This window comes from Grampus griseus, assembly GCF_964374135.1.
Source record: "Grampus griseus genome assembly, chromosome: 14".
Taxonomy (NCBI): domain Eukaryota; kingdom Metazoa; phylum Chordata; class Mammalia; order Artiodactyla; family Delphinidae; genus Grampus; species Grampus griseus.
Genome location: NC_139008.1, coordinates 75,087,949 through 75,111,921, shown reverse-complemented (window position 1 = coordinate 75,111,921; position 23,973 = coordinate 75,087,949). Strand labels below are relative to the sequence as shown.

Below are 23,973 nucleotides of genomic sequence, written 5' to 3'. Positions count from 1 at the left end.
AGTTCAGAGAAACACCGGTCCCAGCTTGGGCTGAGGGCAGGCCACCTTGCCCTGATAACTAGCCCATCCCTCCTCTCTGCTTCCTAGTGAAAGGCAAGCTTGATAACCAATCAGAAGGGGCATTTTTGATTGACTCCCCAAATTCCTACCTTAAATCTTGCCCGTTGTCATCGGATGAGACATCGTCCACGTGGATCTGGTCACAGTCCTGTAGAGAATTTGGCAAGAAGAGAAAAAGGGAGAAATGTGACTGGTGAAGCTGATGCAGCCTTTAAGAGTTGGTTTCATAAGCTGAGGGGTGAAGGAGCACTGAACTGGGAGTCAGAGTCCTGAATTCTAGTCCACACTTTGCCACTGAAGGTCAGGTGACCTTGGGCTAAGTCTCATCCTCTTTTGCCTTTGGCTATAAGGGGTGGTGGTGACCGTATAATTTATCATGCAAACCCAGATAATTTTGCAATGTAAAGGGGGCTGCTGTCAGCGTTACATTAGGAGGACAGGCACAAAATAGGACCTATCTCCCTCTGCCCCCAGGTACACTAGGACCTATGGTTACCATGGCCATACGGTGGAAGCCTTTCACTATTCAAAGTGTTTCCTCTGCTTGGAATGCTCTTCTGCTTTCATCTCCTTAGTGAACCTTGGATTCTTCAAGCATTAGCTTCAGGAGGTACCCCCTGCCCAAGTCCCTCTCTGTATCTGGGACCATCATTTATCAAGCATTACTACGTGCCAGGCACCATTCCAAGGGTTCGCCATTCAATGGACTCCAATAACATGATGCTTTCCACCACCCATACATCTCTCAGTTCTCTTTGGAGAAATACCGTAACACATGGCAGTTAAGACAGAGGGGAAGGGATGATGTAGGTGGGCACATGACCCAGGCTCAACCAATCAGAGAGACCCAGGGTCCCTCTAGCCACAGTGATGACTTCAGAGATGAGTGTGTGGCCTCAGCTGGACCAATGAGAACCAGCCCTGGGACTTTTGGGAAAGAGGAGCTCTCCTTTCCCTAAAGCTGCTGGATGGTGAGATGAAGCCTGGGGCTGTTAGAGGAAAAGAGGTCTGGGAGTTGGAGAGAGGGAGGAGGCCCTGATCAGATCACATTGTTTGCTCCTCTGGATCCGGCCACAACTGAGACAAGGCCACCCTGACTACCACGGCAGGCTGAATGATAGCCCCGCAAAACAGCCCTGTCCTAATCTCAGGAAACGTATACAGAAAAAGGAACTTTGCAGATGTGATTAAGTTAAAGATCTTGAGATGGGGAGATTATCCTGGATTTTCCCGGTGGACCCCAAATGTAATTACAAGGGTCCTTGTAAGTAAGAGGCAGAGGGGTATTTGACGACAGAGAGGAGAAGGGAACTGGAGTGAGGTGCTTTGAAAATGAAGGCGGAGGCCGCAAGCCAAGAAATACAGGCGGCCACCAGAAGCCGAGAATGGCGAAGAAACATATTCTCCCTTCAAAGCCTCCAGAAGAAACCAGCTCTGCCAACATCTTCAGCCCAGTGAAATTGATTTTGGACATTGATCTCCAGAACTGTGTTGTTTTAAGCCACTAAGTGTGTGGTAATTTGGTACAGCAGCCGGAGGAAACGAATACACGGACTTTTCCATTTCAGTCAGTGGAGATGGATTTCCGTCATGTTGCAACCAAGAGGCAAGTGATGCAACAGCTCCCAAGGAAGCCTGTGAACTCTGCCTCCATCAGAAGGTCCATTCAGGTGATCGGTCCATAAGGCAAAAATCGTGAGCACGCTGTGCCTGCCCCCCCGACGGTACTGGTTAGAGCTCAGGCTCTGGAATCGGATCACCCGGGCTTGGATCCTGGATCCAACCACTTGAGCAAGTGACTTAACCACCCCAAATCTCAGAGATCAGTTTGGCAAATGGAGATAATAACAGAACCTGCTTCACAAGGTTGACGAGAGGAGAAGGGTCTGGCTACATAAATGTTAGTTTTGATTATTGTGTTAAGATTTGTAAACATCCAGGTTTTGGTTTGCAAGATAATTTCAGGGGGCAGATATCTCCTCGCAAAGGCTGCTAGAAGATGCGCGTGGAACTTTGAGCTTGGCCTCTCAGAGAAAAACTGGTTGTAACATCTCTGGGCCCTTGATGGGAGGAGAAAAGCTGGGGAAAAAAATGGTGGTGTCAACATTTTGAGCAGATCTCTTTTTACACAAGGAAGAGGCTTGAGTTTATCTCTGAGAACAAGAATTTTGCTGGGGGATGATGGGACCACCTTCCCTCCATCACTTTTTAAAGATATACAGAGATAACTTAGTTGTTACGGAGATGCGGGGGTAGAGCAGGTGGGGACAGGGGCATTTGGGGCAGCCTGGGCTGCTCTGTGGGGATCAAGGTTGGAACCTGGAAGAAGGGGTGGTGTGGCCGCTGATCCCTCTCTGGCCCCCCTGAATGAGCTCTGGACTGGAAGGCGGTTTGCTGGCTCCTCTGGATTGGAAAGAGGTTTGTTTCCAGAGTCCCTGGCACACTTTGCCCATAGCTCTGTGGCAGTGACAAAGTAGGACTCAGAGTCCTGCTACACGGCACCTCACGTGTCTGTGGGCCTGGCACAGCGCCCAGGCGTGGGCAACGGTGTGCTCTGACAGGTCTGACAGCAGGGAGGTCTACCCAGAGGCTTCCTAGGGGTCAGCCATGGGCAAATGGTAGCCAGAGCAGAGGGCAAAGAACATGGCAGATGCTCAGTGGTGACCCCACCTGAGAAACTCTTTGGATAGTTCTGGAAAAAAACTAGGTGGGGGGCACCGAGTGACCATCCTTGAGTGAGTGGACATCTGGTTTACACCTAAAGCTTTTCTGCTGTATTCCGTATTTCCTTTCTTTCCATGCACCCAGGATTCTGATGTCTTGGTGGTATAATTGATCCCCCTCCCTGAGAGGGTGTGTCCTTTCCTAAACAGTTGAGCACGATGGGACGCCCCAACTGGAAGAGCCGACAGTCACATTATCTAATACAGCAGAGGTTAGCCGCGTGTGGTTCTTTATAGTTAGATTCAATTAAAATTAAACAGAAGAGAAAATTCCGTTCCTTAGGCCTATTTCAAGTGCTCGATAGCCAAATGGAGCCAATGGCTACCATACTGGATGGTGCACGTTTTCCATCATTGTAGAACATTCTATCGGACAGTGCAGCTCTGGAGGGATAAAGAAACGAGGTTGACAATTTCTCTGCTGTGTTGATAGGTTCAATTAAGGAAGAGCTTGCAAGCTGGCCTGGAGACATATCTCATTTAGCCCAAAATGTGCTTATTAAAACATTTTTTGGAAGAAGAGCCGTCTCTCTCCCCCTTTCCTCCGTCCCTTCTCGCTCTTCTTGTTCTCCCTCTCTCTCTGTCTCTAGATTTTCAGCTACTTTGAGAATTTACACGCTCTGGCAACGCAGGGCTTGCATTCGTCTATCCTGAGAATCCTTAGCCTTGACGCTCCTCTGCAGCCTCTACTGGGTTTTCCTCACTTTACCTTACCTGCTTACTTGGCCCCTGTGGGCATCCTAGTTTGAAACCTCTGACCCAGAGCAATCTCATATACATGGAAGGATCCCAGCTCCAGCAATCCTCACAGGTTAACGAAAACTGTATTTAAAAGCCAGCGCTGACTTTGGAGACCCAGGCACCGAGGAAAAATTAATAGCAGATTTCCCCCAAGTCCATTGCTTTGCCTGAAATTGGAAAAACACCTCCCCGTGGCCCCCAGGCCTCCCCTCAAGCTTGAAAGCTGCTCTGGGGGGTCACCAGGGCTCAGGCCTCTGGGCAGGGTTCCCTGTGCTTTCCCTGATATCAGGGGAAAGGCATGTGGGGAGGCTCTGTTTTTCTCATTTGCGAGGGGATTGTCGGGGGTGCTAAAGTGTGACAACAGTAGCGATCACATTTCGGGCTTAATAAAATACCATGACGCTCAGCTAGACACTACCTCATACTCCACCAGCTGACCTGGATTGAGTTACCCGCTGGGCCAGCACCGAGGGGAGTGGGACAAAGCGGAGGACACGAAGATGGGGCTGCGCCCTGGGGGAAGAGGATCATATGCCCCTCAACTGTGCTGCACGGGGGGCAGGCCTCTCAAAGGATGCCAGCCTCTCACGGCCCAGGGTGCTTCTGGCCTCTCTGGAGTCAGAGTGTGACTATCATGGGGGGGGTGGTGTGTCTGAGCGGGACTACCCGCCCAAGACAGAGGATGGGTTCCTGTGGCCTTGGCATGGGTGAGGCGCAGTGGGGCTGAGGAATTGACACTTTCTGACCCAGAGAAACAACTGCAAAGAGTCTCGTGCAAGGATGTCCAGCATCCCAGTAAGAAACTGGAAACCCCTGCAGTTCCCTCGATTGGATCATGGTGGAATGAACTGTGGTATATCCATTCAGGGGAATCCTACCCAGCAGCTCAGAAGAAAGAGGGAGATAGTTATGTTAGCACATGGAAATGTTTCCAAGACATCCTACAGTGCAAAAAGCAGCAGATTGGAGAATGAGACATCCAGTATCACACATGTCGATATTTATAAAAACCAATTAAAAACAAGGTGATATATATAAATGTATCCATATACATAAATGGAAATAGAAAGATCTGCATGCTCACACGTCCGACTGGGAACAGTAATTCCATCTGGGAAGGCACTGGCGTTGGGTTAGTGGTCAAAGGAGGCTTTAACCTTACTGAAATGCTTTCTTTCCTTTCCTTCCTTTCTCCCTCCCTCCCTCCCTGTTTCCTTCCTTCCCTCCTTCCTTCCAAGGAGAATATGGACATATATCGCTTTTGAAAAATAAAGTATCTCCCTGGGGAGGAGAGGAGAAAGCAGGATCTAACACTGGAGGCCAGAGGCCAGCGATATATAGCCTCTGACTGGCTCCCAACATGCCGGGGTCTGTGCTCAGCACTTCACATAGATTAACGGGGATACTACTGTCATTCATCTTACACAGGAGAAAATGAGGTGAGAGAAGTACAGGAACAGGTCTGTTATGAGCTGAATTGTGTCCCCTCAAAAGATGTTGCAGTCCTAACCCCAGTACCTGGGAATGTGACCTTATTTGGAAAGAGGGTCTTCACTGATGATCAAGTGAAGATGGGGTCGTGAGGGTGGGTCCTAATCCAGTATGACTGATGTCCTGATACAAAAGGGAAATCTGGACACAGAGACAGATATGCACACAGGGAGAACATCATGTGACTGTGAGGGCAGAGGTGGGGTGATAGGTCTACAAGCCAAGGAACGTCTCGGAGAAGGTAGGAGAGAGGGGCAAGGAGCAGATTCTCCCTCAGAGCCTTCAGAAGGAGCCAACCCTGCCGACATCTTGATCTTGAACTTCTGGTCTCAAGACCTGCAGGACAGGAAGTTTCTGTTGTTTAAGTCACCCAGTCTGGGTACTTGGTTACCCCAGAAAACTTCCGAGGCCATAAAATGAAGGTGAGGAGGAGCCCAGGAGTCTGTGTGCCTCCAGAGCCTGTTCTGGCAAAGATCCATCCATCCTAAGACTAACTTATAAAAATGCCTCCCGTGGGCCCGGAACAGCATCAGAGGATTCTTGGGTCAAGAGAGGGGAGGTTTCGGGACTAACCTGACTCTTGTCCTCAAGGTACTTCTTGTGTCCCCGGAAAAGAGAGGCTCCTCTGCTGCTCCCACCATGGTCCAAGCCATCATTACCTGCCACCTACACCAGAGGGTGGCAAACTATGACCTGGGGGCTAAATCTGGCCTGCCCGCTGTTTGTGTAAATAAAGTTTTATTGGAACACAGCCATGCTCATTCATTTACATACTGTCTAGGGCTGATTTTGTCCTACAACAGGAGAACTGAGTAGTTGAGACAGAGACAGCCTGCGCCACAGAGCTTAAAATATGTACTCTCTGGCTCCTTACAGAAAAAGTTAACTGAGTCCTGACTCAGACTATTACAGTCACCTCCTCACTCTGCCTGCTTCTACCCTGTCCACCCCCCATCTTGCCAGCCTAGTCTCCATCCAGCAGCCAGAGGGATCCTGCTAAACCTTAAGTCACTTCCTGTCCCTCCCCTGCCCCAAACCCCATAATGGCTCCCATCTCCCTCCAAGTGAAAACACAGTCCTCACCATGACTCGGGCCCCACTTGTCTGCACACGCTCCCACTCATCACTCTCCCGCCACCATCTCCCACCCCTCTCTCACTGCACTGCACACACAGCAGCCCCTGCTAGTCCTTCAACAACCCTCATGCTCTTGCCCCAGGGCCTTTGCATTTACTGTTCCTTCTGTTTTGAATGCTTTTCCCTTCTCTTTCCATCTATCAAAAGCCTGCAAAGGTTTGTTGATGTCACTGCCTTTGTAAAAACTGCCCCAACTCTACGCCATGTCAGGACAAATGTTTCTGTGCTTCCACACTTCGTGGGGCCTGTAGGGTTAATCTAGGCCTGATATAATGGCCGATTTCTTCTTTCATCTGCTAAACTGGGAAACCCCAAAGGTAGTGCTTTTTTTTTTTTTTTTTTAATTTAAACTGTTTTTTGCAAGGTCAGAGAGTACAGCAGTTAAGAGCACACACTCTGGGATCTGGGTCAAATCCTGACTCTGCTTACTAACAGAATGGACTTGGACAAGGTACTAATCTTCGTGACTCTCAACTTCCTTGTCTGTAATTGAGCTATAGAATGGTACTGCCCACATAGGGTTTTGTAAGGATTGAATAAATCAATACAGGTAGAGCATTTTGCAAAGTCCCTCACCCACAGAAAATGCCACATACACGTTTGCCTTAATTATCACTAGTATTACTATTTTGAATTCCATAGGCCCAAACTGAATTGAGTTCACCACCAAAAGAGGTTCATGGATGGTCAGCTCTGCTCATGAAGCAGTTTAGAAGCAAAGCAGGACACTGCAGTCTTCAGTCCAAATTCCAAAGACACGTCAGGATGCTACACGTTAATGCATCTCAGGAAGCGGGGCGGAAGAGAACTAGGGTAGAGACATTCAGTTTCACACATCCCTGATGTTGTAGTTGGCCTTCAAATGCCCATCCCTGGGCTCCAGGGCCAGCCTCGCTGTTCCCTAGGTGTGTGATCTTGGGAAAGTGACTAGACACCTGTGAGTCTTCAGTTTTTTTTTGTAATAAACTTTTTTTGGGGGGGCTGCATCAGGTCTTCATTGCTGCACGCGGGCTTTCTCTAGTTGCAGCGAGCGGGGGCTACTCTTCATTGTGGAGCACGGGCTCTAGGCGCCTGGGCTTCAGTTGTTGTGGTGCATGGGCTCAGTAGTTGTGGTTCGCGGGCTCTAGAGCTCAGGCTCAGTAGTTGTGGCGCATGGGCTTAGTTGCTCCGTGGCATGTGGGATCTTCCCGGACCAGAGATCAAACCCGTGTTCCCTGTACTGGCAGGTGGATTCTTAACCACTGCGCCACCAGGGAAGTCCATGTAATAAACTTTTAATTTTAAAATAGTTTTAGATTTACAGAAAAATTGTGAATACAGTAGAGTGTTCCCATGTGTCCCACACCCAGTTTCTTTTATTGTTAACATCTTATATTCAAATAGTATATTTGTCACAACTAATAAATATCACTATATCATTATTATTAACTGATGTCAATTCTTTATTCAGTCTTTCTACTGCCATCCTTTTTCTCTTTCAGGATCCCATCTGGGGTACCACATTACATTTTGTCATCTTGTCTCTTTAGGTTCTTCTGGGTTGTGATAGTTTCTCAGACTTTCCTTGGTTTTAGTGACAGTTTAAAGGAGTACTCGTCAGGTATTTTGCAGAACGTCTCAACTGGGATTTGTCTGATGTTTTTCTCATGGTTAGACTGGAGTTATGGGTTTTGGTGAGGAAGATCACAGAGGTAAGAGTGCCGCTCTCATCACATCACATCAAGGGTACATACTATCAACATGACATCACTGTTGATGTTGACCTTGCTCACCTGGCTCAGGTAGTATTCCTCAGGCCTCTCTACTGTAAAGTTACTCTCCCCCCACCTTTCCATAGTACACTCTTTGGAAGGAAGAAACTATGCAAAGCTCACAGTAAAGGGTAGGGTATCTACATAAATTATTTTGAATTTTTCTGTATGGGAGATTTGTCTGTTCTCCCCCACTTATATATTCAATCATTTATCTGTGTCAGTATGGACTCATGGGTACTTATTTTATATTTTGGGTTGAATACTATGTTATTTGTTTTAGTACTCAAAGTGTTCCAGCTCTGGCCACTGGGAACGCTTCCAGTCAGCACTTGTGTCCCTTTGACATACCCCATCATCATGGGGTTTTTTTGAGCACTTCTTTAGTATTTGGTACCATAAGATGCTCCTTGTTTATCATGTAACTTCTCTGTCCCAGCCCTAGAACCAGTCATTTCTCCAAGGAGCCCTGGTTCCTTTCACTGGAAAATGGTGTTTTGAAGCCAAGATATGGATGCTGGATGTGCTAGTTGCTGCAGGAGTGTCATTGCTTCTGGGCCCTCTTGGGCAACAGACCAAGGTCTCCAGGATTTTTAAAAAGTATTTATTTGGTTGTGCCGGGTCTTAGTTGCAGCAGGCAGACTCCTTAGTTGTGGTAGGCTCCTTAGCTGTGGCTCGCGGGCTCCTTAGTTGTGGCCTGCCGGCTCCTTAGTTGCGGCATGCATGTGGGATCTAGTTCCCTGGCCAGGGATCGAATCCAGGCCCCCTGCATTGGGAGTGTGGAGTCTTAACCACCGTGCCACCAGGGAAGTCCTGGATTTTTAAAAAATTATGAAATATGGGTAATGCATCCACTTGCAGGTGTGTAATGAGGCACGTGGCTGGCCTAATAAATGATACCGATTATAGTCCCGACCACTCCTTTCACCAGTGTGGAAACTGAAGCTCGGACAGGGCCAAGTGGAACTTACATAAAGGGTCACAGGGCCTGGGTGAAGGTATCTGTGGGACTGCAGGAGCGTCCCATCTTTCATCAGCGATGACAGTGATTTATCCTTTTGTCATGTGCTCAAAGTCCAGATTTAGTTTCAGGGTCACATTAGTCTCCTGAAATGCATGAGACAGCATCCCACCTTTCCTTTGCTCTGCAGTGTGTGCAGGATTGGATTTATTTATCCTTTCCTTGAATGTTTGGTGGAACTCTTGTCTAAAACGAGCTGGACCTGGTGCCTTTGTTAGAGCTGTACACCTTTAACTACGATTTCAATTTCCCATGGTCACTGGTTTACTTATTTAAAACATCCCCCTTGGGTTAATTTTGATAATTTACATCTTTCTGAAAAGGGTCAACTTCATCCAGGTTTTCAAGTTCATTGAACAATACTGCTCATGGTATTCTCATAACTAAATAGGTCCCCTGAACCTATGATGATGTCCACGCTTTCATTCGGGATGTTGGTTACTGATCTCTTCTTCTCCCTCTTTTTTTTCTTGTTCATGCTTGCCAAAGGTTTTCTACCTTAATGATCTTTTCAATTACCAGTTCTTATTAATTTTCCTGGTTTTCTAATAAATGTAATTTAAGGCTGTCTGGATCAGCCTTTGCCTGCACCCCACAGGTTTTTTTTTTTTTTTTTTTGTGGTACGTGGGCCTCTCACTGTTGTGGCCTCTCCCGTTGCGGAGCACAGGCTCCGGACGCGCAGGCTCTGCGGCTATGGCTCACGGGTCCAGCTGCTCCGCAGCATGTGGGATCTTCCCAGACCGGGGCACGAACCCGTGTCCCCTGCATCGGCAGGCGGACTCTCAACCACTGCGCCACCAGGGAAGCCCTAAGCACCCCATAGGTTTTGATCCTTAGTATTCTCATCCTTGCTTGTTTCTGAACAGTAAGCCTGTGACAAATACCCATCAAAATCCGTTCTGATTTATGCTGGTGACAGCCGGGGTTTTCCCAACCTGCTCTGCTGTGGTCTGATCCCATTACTTTTTGTCCTTGGCTGCCTGGAGACACGAATGCAGAAAGGAAATTGTTGACAAATTTGCTTTAGAAAAATGACTCTCATCCAAGCCCAGATGGACTCCCTGCCCACTCCTCCTTCAAGGCAGGTATATTTTAAAAGTGAGAGTGCTTAATGCTGCCTCTAGACTAGCCAGAGAGGGGCCTGCTCCCTGGGAGGGAAACCTGGGCTGTCTTTCTCATGTTGTTTAAATGTTTAACTTATCTGAAGAGCACTAAACAGGCTGTGGCCTGTGTTGCATTAATGGTCAGTTGGGCAGGACGTCTTGGAGAGCAGCTCAGCGCTGACACGGTGAAATATTATTCTCCCTGACAGCTCCTGCAGAACCGTAAATCAGACGTTGAGCAATCAGGCCCAGGTGTCAGGCAGGCAGCCACAGCCTGCCCAGATTCCAGCCACTTCTGAGTCCCTCCAGCATGATCCTTCCCAAAGCTCTGGCAGCATCTTGAAACGCTCCCCCTCCACCCCACCCTCCAGCCTGGCCACGCCTGATTCAGGCCAGGGATACCTTCTGTCAAAACCTTTAGGTTGATCTTGTTTCTTATGAAGGCCTCTTTTCTTCCATCCACTCTGTGGACCCGTATTCCTTCTCCAATTCACTGTTCATCTCAAAACTGTATTTTTGGGACTTCCCTGGTGGCGCAGCGGTTAAGAATCCACCTGCCAATGCAGGCGACACGGGTTCCATCCCTGGTCTGGGAAGATCCCACATGCCGCAGAGCAACTAAGCCTGTGTGCCACAACTACTGAGCCTGCGCTCTAGGGCCCGCGAGCCACAACTACTGCACCTGCGCGCCTAGAGCCCATGCTCCACAACAAGAGAAGCCACCGCAATGAGAAGCCCACACACTGCAACGAAGAGTAGCCCCCGCTTGGGGCAACTAGAGAAAGCCCGCACACAGCAACTAAGACCCAACGCAGCGAAAAAAAAAATAAATAAATAAATAATTGTATCTTCCGTGAAAGATAAACGTCCCAGCCTAGAAGTCAGCTTGGCCTGGGATCAGATCTCCATTCTACTCTTACTAGCTCTGTGACCCTTGAAAAATGACCTCCCTGGGCTTCATTCTTCATATGTAAAATAGAGATTAAAAAAAAAAAAACTCCCTTTCCATGGTACTTGTGAGATTTCAGTGAGAAAATGCACGCGTGATGCTTGGCACAGGGTAAGAGCTCAATACGTGTCAGCCCTGGGCAAGTTAACCTCTCCGTGCCTCAGTTTTCCCATCTCTGAAATGGGGATACGTAACAGCATCTACCTCCTGTGACTGCTGGAAAGGTTAAATGAAGGCATGCAGGTGAGCCCTTTGGGCACTGCCTGGCACACAGTGAGCTCTCAGGACATGTCAGCTGTCGCTGTGATTGGGTTTATCATTCTCACCTGTGCCCCCCACTCGGCTCCAACCTCAGTCCACATCCTTCTTTCTAGAAATGCATTCAGATCCTTTGTTTATTGCTTTGTTCCCCTTGCACAGGGGGGAAGAGAAGGTGCCGTAGTGGTTTAGGCTGCTGTTATTTGTGTGACTTTTGTTTTGCATATACGATGTGAAGATGACATGATTGACGGAGGAGTTTTTCATCTTTGTCTTCTTCGTTTACACTGGGAATTTCTCCTCCTCTTGCTGTCAGGCCTTGCTCATCTTCCTCCAGGCTTCCTGGCTGCACCAATCCTCCCTGCTCTCCTTTTTCCTTTGAACCCACTGTCTACAGCACTGTAGAGTCTAGATTTCCTGTTGGGAATCTTCTTTCTCAGCCAGATGGCAATCGTTCTCCTGGGGGAGGCAGCACAGCACGGTGGATAAGTGCAAGGGCCCTGGAGCCAGGCTGCCTGGGTCTGAATACTGCCACTGCCAACTGTGTGACTTTGGGCTGTTCGCTTAACCTCTCTGTGCCTCAGTTTCTTCATTTGTAAAATGGGTGTTATGGACTGAGTGGTTGTGTCCTCCCCAAATTCATATGTGGAAGCACAAACACTCAGGTGACTGTATTTGGAGAGGGGGACTCTAAGGAAGTAATTAAGGTTATGTGAGGTCATAACGGTGGTGCCCTGATCTGACAGGATTAGTGTCCTAATAAAAAGAGACAGCAGAGGTGGCTAGCACATGCTTTTTCTCTCCCTTTCTCTCTCCCTCTCCTTGTACACACACTGAGGAAAGGCCATGTGGAGACACAGTGAGAAGGTGGTCTCTACAAGCCAGGAAGAGGGCTCTCACCAGAAACCACATTTGCCAGTCCCTTAATCTGGGACTTCTAGCCTCTAGAATGGTAAGCAAATTAATTTCTGTTGTGTTAAGCCATACAGTCTGTGATGTTTTGTTATGGGAGCCTGAGCAGACTGAGATAATAGGGATAACAATAGTGAAGATTAAACAAGTTAATACATGTAAACCGCACAAAACAGTGCCTGGTACCTAGTAAGTACTCAGTAAATGTCAGCTGTGATTACTGTTACTATTCTTCTTCTTCTTTTTTTTTTTTTTGCGGTATGCGGGCCTCTCACTGTTGTGGCCTCTCCCATTGCGGAGCACAGGCTCTGGACACGCAGGCTCAGCGGCCATGGCTCACGGGCCCAGCCGCTCCGTGGCATGTGGGATCTTCCCGGACCGGGGCACGAACCCGTGTCCCCTGCGTCGGCAGGCAGACTCTCAACCTCTGCGCCAACCAGGGAAGCCCTACTGTTATTATTATTATTATTATCATCACCATCTTAACTGAAATGTAGGTCATGTCTTACAAATTTAGGGTTCCAGAGCTTCACTGTCTCATGGAACTTTCTACAATGTGTACAATGAAGTAAATGTTCTGTCCAATATGATAGCCACCAGCCACATGTGGCTAATTACATTAGAATTATTTAAAATTAAATACAATTAAAAATTCAATGCCTCGGTCACACTAGCCATATTTCAAGTGCTCAATAACCACATGTGGCCAGTGGTTACTGTATTGGACAGCGCAGAATAGAACACAGATATCCCTAGGGCTCTAGAGCATTGGCTTTCAAGTGGTTTTGACTGTGACCTTCCGTAAGAGACACATTTTCTATCACAGAGAGATTTAAATTACTGAAACATAATTGATAACACTGAGACAATTTCTCAAACAATATTCACCACTACTATTTGTGATGCACCCTATCATACCCCTTTCAATCAACTTTCCTTTTTAAACATTTAAAACCATACCTTCTAATTATTAGGGAAACATAAACTACAATGAGGGATCACCTCACACTGGTCAGAGTGGCCATCATTAAAGAGTCTACAAAAAACAAATGCTGGAGAGGGTGTGGAGAAAAGGGAACCCTCCTGCGCTGTCGGTGGGAATGTAAATTGGTGCAGCCACGATGGAGAACAGTATGGAGGTTCCTTAAAAAACTAAAAATTGAGTTGCCATATGACCCAGCAATCCCACTCCTGAGCATGTATCGGAGAAAACTCTTCATTTGAAAAGACACATGCACCCCAATGTTCACTGCAGCACTATTTACAACAGCCAAGACATGGAAGCAACCTAAGTGTCCATCAACAGATGAATGGATAAAGAAGATGTGGCACATATCTACAATGGAATACTACTCAGCCATAAAAAGAATGAAATGATGACATGGTGCAGCAACATGGGTGGACCTAGAGATGATCACAGTAAGTGAAGTAAGTCAGACACAGAAAGACAAATACCATATGACGTCACTTATACGTGGAATCCAAAGTATGACACAAATGAACTTATTGACAAAAGAGAAACAGACTCACAGACATACTGACAGAAAACAAACATGTAGTCACCAAAGGGAAACGGGGGGATAAATTAGGAGTTTGGGATTAACAGATACACACCACTATATATAAATTAAACAAGGATTTATGTGTAGCACAGGGAACTATATTCAATATCCTGTAATAAACCATAATGGAAAAGAATATGCAAAAATATATATGTATAATTGAATCACTTTGCTGTACACCAGAAACTAACACAACATTGTGAATCAACTATACTTCAATAAAACAAACAAAAAATAAAACCTTAGTTTCATCCTGAGCAATATCACCTATGAAATCACTGGCATAATGTGCTAGTCATTTCCCCCCTAAAACACTAATAAGAGAAAAACTGTAAATTTAACAACAAAAAAATTTTTTTTCAAGTAAAAGCAAGTTACATGAAGCCTGCACTGTGCTGTACGCTAGGTGATCCGTAAATACGGTGCAGCTGACTGACTACTCTCAAGGGCTTGGTGCAGCGTTTCTCAACGGGGTGCCCCTGGCATTTTGCGGGGAATGATTCCTCGTTGTACAAGGCTGTACGAAGTACTGGGTTACGTGGCACCCCTGGCCCCGACTGCTAGGAGCCGACAGTTCTTCCCCTTCGTGTGATAACCCACACTTCCCTCCCCATTTCCAAACTCACCCTTCTCCACTTGACGATAATAAGGTTGCAGATATCGAGAGCCTGCGCTCTGAGAACGAGGGAAGACGGGAAAGCGAGGACGGGGCTTTCCCCCACTCACCTCTTTACGCAGGGGCCACGAGGATGGATGGCATCGCCTCCCCCGCTGCACACTGAGCCCCGAAATCAAACCCAAGAGGACTGTGCTCCCCGGCACCTCCACTCAGCCGGGTCCGGCCTGGCTTTGGCAGTGGCACATGCGCAGTTCAGTGAGCCCAGGATGCTTTTATGAGCTCCCAAGCGGCAGGTGTGTGAATTTCAATCAAACCTCCCCCCTTGCTCCACAACCCAGCTGACATTTCAGATGAGGATCCTCTGCCCTGGATTTTACTGCAAAAGAAGTAGCCCTCGCACAAAGGCAAGTTGGCCGGGTAATTGTCAATATTTATGCCCAAACTCCAGCAACTTGCTGTCATTTAGGGCCAGGTTGCTCACCACTGTCATAATCTTTGCCCTATCTCTGCATTACATGTATTGTTACTGAATTATGGTAAAATCGGGGATTGGGCAACCTAGTTACCTTTTCTAGCTCATCATACAATAAACATATAATGATTTAAATTAAACAATTTGCCCCTGTACCATGTAAACCCCCCTTGCACAGTCCCAGTGGCACATGCAGCCCTCTGGTGGGGAGGCCCATCTCTTGGGCATGTACCGTGTGCCAGGCTCTCTGCTGACTGCTTCCGTGTATCTCCCATCATCCTGACGACCCTGGAAGTTAGGGGCTTTTCTTCTACCCATTTAACAGATGAGGAAACTGAGGTTCAAAGGAGGTGGAGTGACTTGCACAGGTCACACAGCCAGGAGATGGTGGAGCCAGGACTCAAAGGCAGACTGAACTGACTAGCAGACACTTGCCGTAAACTCTGGACACGCATCCCTACAGTCCTGAGATACAGCTGAACTTGGCACCTACTTTGTCTCTGACCAGTCCTCCTCATGGAATCCCTGCCCCATGAGCACTTTCACCTTTCAGTCCGGGAACGATCTAATGCAAACACCTGCTTCCACCATTGCCCCCTTTGGTCTGTTCTCCACCCGGCAGCCAGAGGGAGCCTCTGAGCAGTGAGTCAGGTCATGTTGCTCCCCTGCTCTAAATCCTCCAATAGCTTCTGGTCACTGTTAGAATGTTACCCAGAGCCTTATGATGGCCCAGAGGCCCCATGTGATCTGTCTCCCCTCCCCCAAAATGCCCTCCACAGTCCTTCCTGCTCTTTTGCTCTAGCTGCACTGGGCTCTCCTTCCTGTTCCTGGAACTTGCCAACTCTGACCATGCCCCAGGGCCTCTGCACTGCTGTTCTCTCTGTCTGGTACACTTTCTGCCTAGATGCCCACGTGGTCCTCTCCCTTACCTCCTTCAGGTCTCTGCTCCAGTGTCACAGAAGCCTTACCTGGTTTTACCAAGGAAAACAGTCCCTGTGACCATCTCCTCCGGCTCTGCTGGCCTCTCTTTGGAGCACTTTATCTGACATTTTATATTCAATTGTTTATGGTCTGCTTCCCCAACTGGAAGGTCAGTGCCTCCAGGGTGGGGGAATCTTGCTGTGTTTTATTTTCGTTTTTTTGGCCACTGAATCCACAGCGCTTAGAGCAGGGCCTGGTGAATGATAAACTCTCCATAAATTGCTGTTGCTTGTGGGAGCTGATCTCCTTATTTAGAGATGGCACTGCAGGCTCAGAGCAGAAGGGGATCTGACTTCGTTCCCTAAACCCCATCATCTGACCATCCGTGCCGGAGCTGGGCTCCAGCCCCGGAAGACCTCCCTGGGGAGCTCCACCGGGCTGCCCTTCAGATTTTGACGGGGGCTCCCTGCACCAGCAAGCAATATGTGTTCACTTGTGTCTTAACTTCTGCATCGTATAACATGGTTTCAATTCTGCTGAGGTGCCCTCGGGGCTTCTGGCACTGGGGACATTTTGGAAAAAAATGTAGAGAATAAAAACAAACTGGCTTCCCTGAGTAGCTCCAGCTGGTAATTAAGATCCTTTTCCAAGAGGTGCGACTTTGACTTTGCGGTCAGCGCAGAACAGCAGAGGGGCAAGGTTCTGAAGACGTGGGCTTGAACACACACCAGTCCAAAAAATACCTGGCTCTGAGCCTCAGGTTCAACAAGACGGACAAAGTGCTTACTAAGTGTCTGCCAGTCACTGCCTGAGAGCTTCAAACTCGCGTATCTGTCTGTCGATCTGGTATGTCACTGGGGTGTCCCAGACACCTCCGACCTCATGTGCCCACAACAGAAGGATGGAGTCTCCCGTCTTCCCTGTGTTGCCCACCACGGAGAACAGCACCATCACCCAGGTCAAGCCAAGCCCAGGAGCCCCTCTGGGCTCCTCTCTCCTCTCATCCCCCACATCCAACCCGTCAGCAAGGCCTCTCAGCTTTCCTGCCATTCTCCCGGAGCCCACGTCTTCTTCCCATCTTGATCCAACCCGTTTTTCATCTTTTGCTTGGAAGTATCTCTTTGCTGGTCCCCCTGTCTCCACCTTTCCCGTCCTACTGCCTAATCTCCATGCAGCAACCAGAGTGGTCATTTTAAAACATTAATCAGGTCACGTGGCTCTTCCCATTTCATGCTCCCTCGCCCCATGGCTGTCCAACCCTGATGTCTATGGCTCGTGTCTGGCTCATGCCTCCCTCTCCACACTCATCCCTCCCAGCCGCCCCCTTGCTTTCACTCACTCACTGCACTCACCTGTCCTTCTTGCCGATCCTTGATGATGTCACACTAGTTCTCACCTCAGGGCCTTTGCACCTGCTGATCCCACCTCCCTTGGTCTCCACCTGGCTGGTTCCTGTCATCATTCAGGCCTTGGCTCAAGTGCCACGTCCTGGAGATGCCTTCCCTGACCCCCTGCTATTCCCTTACCCTACTCCCTCACCCCCAACACTCACTATCACATCTGATTGTTTTATTTTCTTCACGTCCTTTTCACTACCACAAGCATGCTTGTTTATGGATCTGTTTGGTTGTTTACTGCCTGGTCCCTGGGGCTTTAGGGTGACTCAGACAGACGTCCCTCCTCGCACAGAAGTGACATTCTAAGCAGGAGACAGGGAAAAACTACATCTACCCTGGACTTTTCAGATACAAGGGCCAATAATTTCCATGTTTTGCTAAAGCAGGTTGGGTTTTACTACGTGCAATCAGCTGAGTCTTTACTATATTAGGCTCCATAATACTTGCTGAATTCAATTGCCATGTTTTTTTTTTTAATTTAAAAATTTAACTTTAAGTTCTCTCTTCTTTCCCCCCAAGACATAAGAGGACTTTGTAAAGGGAGCTTGCACATTGCTTTTGGCTAAAGAGATCGTTTTGGGCCTTGATGCTACTGGCATTCTCCACTGCTCCAAAGCTTTCTTTCTCAGCAAGTTTTTTTTTTTTTAATATTTAGTTATTTATTTAGGCTGTGCTGGGCCTTAGTTGCAGCATGCATGCAGGATCTAGTTCCCTGACTAGGGATTGAACCCCGGCCCCCTGCATTGGGAGCATGGAGTCTTACCCACTGGACCACCAGGGAAGTCCCCTTCCTCAGCAAGTTTCTATCTCAATCCTCTCTTTGAAAAAGATGTTGGGCAGAGAGCATCAATCTCATTTCACAGATGGGAGGGCTGAGGCCCAAACGGCTTGCTGAGACTGGACGGAACACAAGATCGATCATTTCAGCAAGGATTTTCCTTTCTGGAACTCTAGGACTGCAGACTGGGAAGGAAACTCTGTATCCTTTCCTGACGATAAATGAGTAATGCTCTCAGTTGGCCAGGACAGATTTGCAATTTATAGCCTTCATATTACTACTTCACAGTTCAGTACCCAGGGATTTTTCCAGATTCTAAGAAAAAAATATTCCTACTAGGATAAATAGAATTGTTCTTTTACATGGAGTTTTATTTTAGGTTGCCTTTATTTTTCAATCTGTTAAACCAATAACGAGAATATAATTTACAAAGCTAGAAGATTCCCACATTAATCCTCTTATCAACCAAAAAAACTTTCCTCACCTTGGAGAAAGCTGCTTGCTCTTTCATTAGGGGTAAGTAGTGCACTGCATTTCCCTCCTTGCTTTGTCTACCGGGAAGCTCAGAGAGACTCAACTTAACTGCTGTAGTTAGCCTGAGCCAGACTTTTTCTGGTACAATGCCTCACCCTTATTCATTACATGGCTTTCAATTCCTTTGCTTTTGCTTTAGTAGCTCTATTTTAAATATGTTTTCTATTTGAAATTCTTCCCCAATCTTTCTGACACAGGCTGGGTATAAACAAACGAATTAAATTTATTTCTGAAGCTGCTCTCCCCCTTTTTCCTATCTCCCTTGCTACTTGCTTAGGGGCACAGGAGCAGATACTTTAAATCCGCGCGGCCCCACCGCTCACTCTCTCTCTCTCTTTGTAAAACATGTTTTCAGGAGAATGTAAATTGTTTTTAAAAGCTTCCATCCTGGCCCACTGCTAATTATTCCTGACCCAGGAGGATCTGTACTAATTTGTCTTAATAAACTTTATTAAATAGCAAATTTCAGGAGGAAGAAACTACGCAGCCTTGATTGGATTAGTAAAACTGCCAGTGGACATCACCACTAGAGCAGAGAGAAAAGCCCATTAACCATAGAGAGGGAAGGTGGGGAGAGAATCCGGTCAAGTGTGTTTCCAATAAGCCATGGCTGGCCACAGTTTTGTGCCTTCTTCGGGGTTGTGAGCAAAAGTTTCTAGCCTCCAAACGAAAAAGGAAAAAAAAAAGGAAAAAGAAAAGGCAGTGCCTCTGCCCCCAAACAAGATGCAGGTGATTAAATACAGCAACTATGGAATGAAATGAGCAATCAAGCAATTCCAAACCTCCAGGTCATTGAAGAACAGATGTGTATCTGCGAGGTTGAAGATCATTTCTTCCATCATGAGGCCGATACGCACGGACGCCGTGGTGTCCTGTTAGGAAGAACCAGAGAAAAGCGCAAGTAAGTGGAGTCATTGTCGTCTCAGCCTCCTCTCCTCCCGGCCCACCCCTGAATGGCAGATCCGGTCTGTCCTCATCTGCGCGGCTAGCACACGGCCTAAGATGTGTCTCCGGGTGGGGTCAGGGTGATAATGTTGCACAGCTTCTGAGATTTCACTTCTACTTTTTCATCATTTCTATCTACCCTCGTCAGTGTTTAAACCTCCCCCCACAAATATGCCCCTGGAATGGCAACTGTGTTCAGTGTTGCAAGAACCAGAAATGGCTGTAGGAAAGGAGAGCCTCTTGGAGAATGTGTGTTTCCAGGGAGGCCTGAGTGATTTCAGGGAAAGCAGTATAAACTATGTATAGACTACTGGGAGAGCTGGGATGTTGGTTCTCTCCTTACAACGATCGCTCTATGGCTATAGCCCTCCTCCTCCGGCTATTTAAAAAAACACTTTTATCTAACAAGAGAGGATTAACTACGAAAACAAGCATATAAACAAAACCCACTGTAGGGGACTTCCCTGGTGGTGCAGTGGTTGAGAATCCGCCTGCCAATGTAGGGGACCCAGGTTCGATCCCTGGTTCAGGAAGATTCCACACATCGCAGAGCAACCAAGCCCGTGTGCCACAACTACTGAGCCTGCGGGCCACAACTACTGAGCCCATGCGCCGCAACTACTGAAGCCCACGTGCCTAGAGCCTGGGCTCCGCAACAAGAGAAGCCACCGTAATGAGAAGCCCACACACTGCATCGAAGAGTAGCCCCCGCTCTCTGCAACTAGAGAAAGCCCACGTGCAGCAATGAAGACCCAATGCAGCCAAACCAGACCAAAGAAACCCACTGTAGTACATCCATACCCGGGAAAACGAGGCAGCCATTAAAAAAATGGAGTCATGCTAGAACTCCTGACATAAAAGAAGCATCCAGAAAAATAGTATTAAGGATCAAAGGCAAGCTGTATCACAGTATAGTGTGTAAAACACAGTGTACAATAAAAGGGTCCACTCTCTCTCCCTCTGTCTCTGTCTCCTTCTCTTTTCTAGACACAGAGCATGTAGACTGCATTACTCTTTACCCATATTTGGGGTCCCATCCTGAAAAGCTTCTCCCTGTAGGAAGATGATATACACCAGGGGCTGGCAAACTATGGCCTGAGGGCCAGATCTGGCCTGCTGCCTGTTTTTGAATGGCTCACGAGCTAAGAGCGATTTTTACATTTTTGAACAGTGTATTGTCTACGGTTGCTTTTGTGCTTTGCAGGCAGAGGTAAGTAGTTGTGACAGATCCTTACAGATCCTAAAATACTATCTGGCCCCCCGCAGAAGAAGGCTGCTGGCCCCTTATAGATGCTCCCTGTTGAGATGTGACCATATGACTTGCTTTGGCCAATGAAACGTGAGCAGAAGTTATGTTTTGCTTCTGCTTGGAAGCTCTAAGAGCTAGTGCATGGTTCACCATGCTCTCTTCCCACTTCACAAGGCTAAATGTTCCAGATAAAAGCTACTTGGTTAGCTTGGGTTCCAGAGTAAAGAGGATGAGAGTCAGAGCTGCAACAGACCACAATGGACACATACAAGAAATAAGAAGTAGATGAGATTGTAAAGCAATTGTACTCCAGTTAAAAAAGAAAGAAGTAGATGAGATTTGGGGGATGTTTTTTACTGCAGCGTAACCTCACCTATTCCAACTGATACACGTGGAAAATATGGAGCACAGGGCACACAAGGGTTCTCAACCCAGGCTGCCCACTGTGATGATCTGAGGAGCATTTAAAAATCCTGATGCTCAGGCCATACCCCTGATCAATAAAATCAGAATGGCTAAGGGTGGGATCCAGGCACCAGGAAACTTTACAGCTTCCCACTTGATTTCAATGTGCAGTCAAGGTTAAGAACCACTGGTCTCGGAAAATAGCTAGCTAGTGGGAAGCAGCCGCATAGCACAGGGAGATCAGCTCGGTGCTTTGTGACCACCTAGAGGGGTGGGATAGGGAGGGTGGGAGGGAGGGAGACACAAGAGGGAGGAGATATGGGAACATATGTATATGTATAACTGATTCACTTTGTTATACAGCAGAAACTAACACACCATTGTAAAGCAATTATACTCCAATAAAGATGTTAAAAAAAAAAAAGAACCACTGGTCTAAAAGGAGAGACAACACTTAGTAATATTCCTGGTTGATACCTATTAAGTGATTTCTCTGTGCCACTCTCTAAGTATTAACTCATTTAATCCCCACAACACTCTCTGAGGTGAGCACTAGTACTTTCCTATTTCATAGATGAGAGCACAGAGGCTCACCGAGTAACCTGCTCAAGGCCACACAGCTAGCAAGTGCTGGGATCTGAAGCCAGGTCATCTGCTTCCAGAGCAGCACTGCTTCAGAGGAGGCGCTGGAAGGGCCAGGATTGGGAGAGGAGTAAAGGGGGCCTTGACCTGTCACTCCATACACTTCTTTTCCCCACTGAATTTTTTTACTGGGAGGCTGCATTACTTCTATTATAAAAATAAATAATGAGTGACATAAACCCTTCTTGACCCTTAAAAAAAAAAAAAAGGAAAAAACCCGTAGCTGGTGATCTCAGCTTCACACACACAACTGTGAAGAATCAAGCCCAGGAACGCAGCCATTAGGTGAAACATCTCATTAGGGCCCCAACAGCCAAAGCTTAGCACTCCAGATCCTGGCTGGAAGTCGCAGGGTAGAGCGCTCCATGAATAACGAAGAGAAAAAGGGGAAAACAAACTTTTCAGGGCCAAGCAGGGAATCGTTGTGTGACCTGGCAAAGGGGTTTGGGGGTGTTTCCACACATTACTCATACCCAAACCATTTCACCTCTGCAGGATTGCACATTCTTTCTTGGCGAGGCTGCTTGTATACCTAACCACCTGTGCCCAGCCCTCCATGTACTAGACAGGAAGCAAGAAGAAGGGGCCAGGGCTTCCCCGGTGGCGCAGTGGTTGGGAGTCCGCCTGCCGATGCGGGGGACGCGGGTTTGTGCCCCGGTCTGGGAGGATCCCACGTGCCGCGGAGCGTCTGGGCCCGTGAGCCATGGCCGCTGAGCCTGCGCGTCCGGAGCCTGTGCTCTGCAACGGGAGAGGCCGCAACAGTGAGAGGCCCGCGTACCGCAAAAAAAAAAAAAAAAAAAAGAAGGGGCCATCCAGACTTATCCTCTGAAAGGATTTATTCAGAAAAATGTCAGGTCCCATGCCAGCACACAACAGGAAAAGTAATTATTGTAGACAAAATGGCTTACCTATGACAAGTATTTGCATAGTTAGAAGAAGCCAAATCCTCTCTATCGATAAAGCTGAAATTATGACTTACTGATATTGGGAGGATGTGAAGAGAAAGTGTGCATGTGTGTGATAAAGGCAAGGGTGAGAAGAGAGAGCTAAAGTCTTATCTTCCAGTTTGGGAAGCCAGAGACCATGCCTAAAACAGAAAAACAAAAAAATCAAGATGTGGTCACAGAAGCAGGTTACTTAGAAATTTGGAGGTGACCCAAAGAGTCAGCAAGAGTTGAAAGTTGTTGCCTCTGCGCAGAAAGAGGGGGTGGGGGTGGGGGTGGGTGGAAAGTTGCTGGGGCCTGCTGTTTTTCGTAATACTTTCCTTTGGAGAACTCTATGGATTTTAAACTCTATGCATAGATTTCTTGGATAAAAAGAAAACTAAATTAAAAATAAAAGGAAACATACTCAAGTAATATTACCCTACAGTAAATATTAAACTGGAAAAAGACCCATACATGTGAACAAGGGACATGTAAAAAGATGTTCATTACAGAACTGTCTGTAAATAGCAAAAGTTCGGAAATAATTTAGCTGTCCGGCCAAAGGAAATTAGAGAAATAAAATGTAGAATATTCATACAATGGAAAACTAAACTCAGTGGAAAGAAATGAACCAGACCTCCATGTATTACCAAGGATGCCTCAAAAAAAAAAAGTTGAGTGAAAGCAAGTTTTCTGGAAGTTATATACTGCATGTTATTACCATTTATTAGAAACATATACAATGTTACTACATATTTTCCATGGGCACTTATATATTTGTAAATATCTGCAAGGATATACCCAGAGTCAGAACAGCAATTACTTGCGGAAAGCAGAGAGGAGGAGACAGAGGAATTCGAGGTGATGATCAAAGTGAACTTTAGTATTATCCAGTATATTCTAAACGTTTTTTAAAGAGAAGGGATTCAAACATTTCTTGTATAATTAAAAATTGAAACAAAAACTTAAAGACACCCAGAAGTTTCTGAGGAGAACCTTGAGAATACCCAACTATTCCCTAAGCATTCTCTTATTTCAGCTTTTCCCAAAATCTGCTTGCACGCTGCCTATTAGATTGTTTTGAACTATGTAGGGGGCACCTCTTTTCAAGACACTTGATAAAAACTAGTTGTGCTGGGGTGGAAAAGTCTGGAATAGCCCATGAAAAGCACAACTGTCCCAGGGGTTAAGTAACACAAAGTGTTACTCTGGGCCAGACCACTCTATCCAAGGAGAAAATGTTTCTTTCAGGGTTGTAAAGACTGAGAAATGAAGAAAAAAAAAATAGTGGAGGCTCAGCATTAATTAATGTGAAAGACAGCTGGAGTGAGGACAGGATGACAGACATGGGTTTCATCTCATGCTGCCCGCTGAAC

At 47.0% G+C, this 23,973-nt stretch overlaps 1 protein-coding gene across 1 annotated transcript in view; it reads right to left on the bottom strand.

Moving 5' to 3' along the window:
* EYA2 (EYA transcriptional coactivator and phosphatase 2) overlaps window positions 1-23,973 on the bottom strand; it is a 254,983-nt gene that overhangs the window by 17,326 nt on the left and 213,684 nt on the right. The window contains exons 10-11 of the mRNA XM_082671667.1: window positions 19,213-19,302; window positions 150-208 (exon numbers count right to left, since the gene is read on the bottom strand). Of these exons, the coding sequence (XP_082527793.1) occupies window positions 150-208; window positions 19,213-19,302 (149 nt within the window). The remainder of the gene's footprint in view (window positions 1-149; window positions 209-19,212; window positions 19,303-23,973) is intronic.